This window comes from Aedes aegypti, chromosome 3 (genome assembly GCF_002204515.2).
Source record: "Aedes aegypti strain LVP_AGWG chromosome 3, AaegL5.0 Primary Assembly, whole genome shotgun sequence".
NCBI classification, from domain to species: Eukaryota; Metazoa; Arthropoda; class Insecta; order Diptera; family Culicidae; genus Aedes; species Aedes aegypti.
The window spans coordinates 267,698,682-267,703,442 of NC_035109.1; the positions used below are offsets into that span (position 1 = coordinate 267,698,682).

General features: G+C 39.6%; 1 protein-coding gene across 1 annotated transcript; it reads left to right on the top strand.

Annotated features, from left to right (window-relative positions):
• The first annotated feature begins 773 nt into the window (after positions 1-773).
• LOC5579808 lies at positions 774-2,403 on the top strand. Its single transcript, XM_001648071.2, has 4 exons — positions 774-1,195; positions 1,248-1,416; positions 1,481-1,991; positions 2,051-2,403. The coding sequence occupies exons 1-4, from the start codon at positions 834-836 to the stop codon at positions 2,224-2,226; spliced, it is 1,218 nt and encodes a 405-aa protein (XP_001648121.2). The 5' UTR covers positions 774-833; the 3' UTR covers positions 2,227-2,403.
• Positions 2,404-4,761: the final 2,358 nt, after the last annotated feature.

A 4,761-nucleotide genomic window follows, 5' to 3' on the forward strand; every position in this document is an offset into this window, starting at 1 on the left:
CGGAACTCAAAATCAATGAAACAGTAATTCAAGTCATCATGCAAAAGTTTGGGTTCACCTGAACATACTTGAAAAACGAAAATTCTATGAAATCTCAAATCAATAATGTACGCGCCATTATTTACGTTTGTAAAAGCTATGAATTATAAAAATCGGTAGAAAAATGGCAGAGATATTGACAAAAATGATTTGCGTGTGGCTCAGGTGAACCCAAACTTTTGCACGATGACTTGAATGACTGTTTCATTGATCTTGAGCAGTTTTTTAAATTTTTCCGCAAAAATTTTGTGAGTGCACTTCAAAGAATATAAGATTACGATTCTAATGACACCTTGTTTTAAAATTTTGGTCGATCCAATGGTGAGGAAATTAGCTATGTTTATCAGTGTTTTTTGAAAAATGTCACAACTTTAAGTAAAAATTTAGTACACAAAGTGCAAAAAAATGTTTTTAGGAAAATACATACGAAGTAAGAATAAATCTTTGCCTTTCGAGAGCGGCTTAGAGGGTTTCAATTGGACGTGTAATCACAGAGATATGGACAGATCACTTTTGTATGTTTTTGAGGGGGTGAACCCAAACTTTTGCACGGGAGTGTCTAGGAGTACCTAGTTGAACAAGAATATGACTAAATCTTGGAGATTTAATCGAAAACCGTGATGTCCCATAGTTTGAATCATAAGCATCCATTTTTGCATAGAGCTAAATGTGGCATTCTGCACCACTCTCCCCGTCATCTCACGTACCGTATCAGCATTAGCAAATGCGAATCTGGCCACAGCGTTTTCAACTCTGTTCAAAGATAGTGTTGCAGTGAACGACTCTCGATCACCATGTCCGACCACAGTCAAACTCCTGCGTGGCTAAACGATCATTTTTTCACAGAAATATTGAAACAATCTGAAAATGATCCTTCTCTTCAGCTGGTGGGTGAATGCATACTACGTCCGGCAACCCTTGGGGACCACTATGGTAGCGTAATGTTCCGCACTGCGATTCGCTATCAATCGGAAAGGTTACCCGAGGAGCAGGAAATAAGCCTGATCATCAAAACTCAACCGACAGCAGAAGGATACAAGAAGGAAGTGTCCAAGGATAGTAAGATATTTTCCAAGGAAATTCTAATGTACAGGGAAATTCTTCCTGCCATGGCGAAGGTGCTAAAAGAAGCCGGTGAAGAATTCGAAGTTGCTCGGTAAGGATTCAATATTGAAATTCGATTAGCCGTTGGTAATCTTTATATTCAGATTGATTTATGCATCGATCCAGCCGAATACCGTTATCGTGTTGGAAGATATGACTCCAAAGGATTGGTTGCCGAATCGTGTCTGCATCGGAAGTATCGAAGAAGTGATGCATACTTTGAGAAATATTGCAAATTTTCACGCAGCTTCGCTTTATCTCAATCAGCATAAGGTAATTTCTATCAATTGAAAAAGCGTCTGTTCTAAGAATTCATCATCTGGTCATCAACTTCTAGATCATGGATCTATCATCGAACAGCATAAAGGAGATTCTGTGCGAAGGCATGGTGCTCACTCAGTTCAGCACGAGATTCGAAGAGTTTTGTGACGCTGTTGGAAAGTGGGATGACTGCGAAACATTCACTGGAAAGTTGAGAACCCTACTCAAATCGGTGGGTCCGAAATACGCAAACGTGTACACTCCCAATCCGCAAACCGTAGGATACAATGTGCTTAACCATGGGGACATGAATTGGAAAAACATTTTGGTCAAGAAGAACTCCGACGGGCGAATCGTGGATTCCATGCTGATTGATTACCAGTGCTGTCATTGGGGAACGCCGGCAATTGATGTCCTGTACTTGTTGGACTTGATAGTCGATAATGATACCAAGAAGGCGCATAGGAATCGTATCGTGTACGAATATCATCATCATTTTGCAGCGGTTTTGGCTAAACTAGGGTACATGGAGAAGATTCCTAGTCTAGTGGACCTGCAAATGGAACTGCTTCGGATGGGATTCCTTGGTAAGAGTGTCTTCTGACAAGTTCAACGAATAGTGATTGATTGATAACTGTTATTGCAGAGGTCATGCACGTGGTTGTATTCGAAAAGTTCAAATTCGAAGAGCTTACCGACACAACATTCGACAACTTCGATCAGGGTAATCCGGATGATCCATGCTATGAAACCGAACCGTTCAGCAGTATCATTCGATCGGAACTGCCAGCGCTGATGTACAGGGGCTTGTTGGATCAGTGATGCGGTAGATGGAGCAAGTCAAACTAGTAATTCTGATTTATCGTTTTAAGAATTCGGATATTGTAGATTGTCCAAACTGTCCCAGTGTTCGAATCATTCAATGTATTGTATCATGTACAGAGTTCAGAGATGTTTTTTTGTACTGAAATATATCGGAGAAGATCCATCATGAGCCTAGTTTCGGTTGTTTCCTGATTTGTGGTGTTTGAATGGGTTTGGTTTTCTGTATTTAAAAGCATGGCATAATCGACAGCATCCGGATTTCAGGGCGACAATCCACATTTACGAAAACCGTTCACGAGGGTGTTTGCCATATTTGGAATATCATCAACAGCCTGTTTCAAAAGCGGTGCGAACTCATGTCGCTTTATGGGTTCGCCGGCATGGAAAGTGCGCCACTCTATTAGATGTTTATTCCATTGCAATTTTAATCCCCTGAAAACCCCTGAAAAACGCCACATCGCTGCAGCACATGTGTAGAATTTGGGAATAAACAAATCAGGACAATATTCTTAGACTTGTGACCGTCGACGAAGAGCAGAATGGGCTGAGGAATATTACTCTTGACAATCCATGGATAAAATACGTTCTTCAAGTAGTAATAGAATGTTTCTTGATTCATCCATCCTGACGCATTTTTACCTATAGCCCAGCCATTTGGTGCACTGTTAACGATATCTGCAGGGAGCCTCTGCTTGTACGGGAACAAAACTAAAGGCGGTGCCAACGTTCCGGCCGCATTTGCCGAAAATAGTACGGTGTAGCACTCTTTCTCTGAGTTTGCGTTGGCCGTGTGGACATATTTCTGCCCTGTTTCCGCCAATACTTTCTCTTTTGTGGGTACCAAACGTATAGATGATTCATCCATGTTGAAGATGCGTTGTTGGTTTTTGCCAAACATCCTGCAATCCCTCCTGATTAATAAAATTATCAATTTCACGAAACCATTCGCGAATTTTGTTCTCAGTGACACATGTTCGCTGTTTAGACAAGGCACTGAGAATTCTTTGAGAAATATTCGGATGTCGTCCCAGAAAATGTTTCAGCCACTTCTTCCCAGGAGCTTTGTCACGGAAAGGGTTGTTGGATTTTCGAGTTATATTAAGATAATGTCCCACTGATGTTTTTAAGCGCAGTGAATCTACTGGAAATCCAACTTTTCCGGAGTGAATTATCCATCGAACTATGCGGTCCTCCTCTTCCTTTGTTAGGACTGTCGGTTTGCCTTGTTTACAAGATGTAGAACCGCGGGCCAGCACAGCTCTCAGCGTACTTCCCGGAATATGCTGTAACTTCGATGCTCGTCGAATAGATACCTCTTCTTATCATTGAAAGAGCCGATTGAACTTGCTGCGGGGTATACATCTAGGTGCTGCGGTCTGACTCAATTTGCTTGTCAAGCGGGAGCCTGATTGTCGGAGCCAAACATTCCAGATTGTGGTTATGTTACTTGTGAGAGAATAATGTGATCCTGCAGGCCAAAATCATAGCCATCGATGGGGCCCTCATTACCGTCATGCTCAAGCACGAAGATCTAAAAAATCCTCTCATCTTCAAAGCCTCGGAATTGCGGGAATACTTCAAAACCGGAGACCACGCTAAGGTCCTCGTGGGAAGATACGAAGGCGAGATGGTCCGGGTGTATGTATTCCAGAAGTGGTAGCAGGGCAGAAGCACTTTGCTTATCTATTAGATCAGATTCGAGATGGCGCCCTAAAGCGAGATCAGTAGTTATCGATAAGCTATGAAATGTACACGTTACAGCGTTTCTAGATTAAGTCAACAAATTTTATAAATCTGGCGTCAATGTATAACATGTGTACTGGCAATAATTATACAATTTAAGTATGGATAAGTTTATTAGTGCGTTTGTAAAGTTATATAAAAAAGTATGAATATGATGCTGTGGTTCAAGTTTTAATTGAGAAAAGTTACAAACGTATTGTTAGAGATTACTTTTTTATCTAAAACAAAAATATTAATAAATTGAATAAGTAACATTTAAACAAGTTGATACATGCGGAAAGAATTACTTTCAATGTAAATAAATACAGTTAAGTCGTATTTGCGTAAACCATCAAAAAGAAAATAAAAATGAGTATAAGCTCTATGATTACTTACGTGAAGCTCTGTCATAGCTGTATAAATTGCTTTCGAAATTATTGTTTTCTAGATGTTTTAATTTGTTTTACTGTTACTTAATTGGTTCATGAATTGTTTTCATACTATAAAAATGTTCCTTGACAGTACGGTGTACAGTTGAAATACCGTAACGCACCATATATCAACAGATACACAAATTATAAAATTTTGTTTGGATTTTATAGTTACAATGTTCTTGAACTGTTTGGTTTACTATGAAATCAGTAAAAATAGATGGTATTTCGACCATTCAGCAAACTGTAATCAAAAAATTTTGTTTGAAAAAAATCGGCGTATTTTAATGGTTTCATAACTTATCCGCCTATTCCCCACATTGTGATTTGCCCAAATATAATTTACCAAACTGTTAAACCTGTTTATGGTAAGGTTGGT

Bases quoted from the DNA above. Each gene is read 5' to 3' on its own strand.
- LOC5579808 (XM_001648071.2), top strand. From the start codon at position 834: ATGTCCGACCACAGTCAAACTCCTGCGTGGCTAAACGATCATTTTTTC. The intron at 1,196-1,247 runs GTAAGGATTCAA...CTTTATATTCAG, and splicing joins GAAGAATTCGAAGTTGCTCG to ATTGATTTATGCATCGATCC. The intron at 1,992-2,050 runs GTAAGAGTGTCT...CTGTTATTGCAG, and splicing joins GCTTCGGATGGGATTCCTTG to AGGTCATGCACGTGGTTGTA.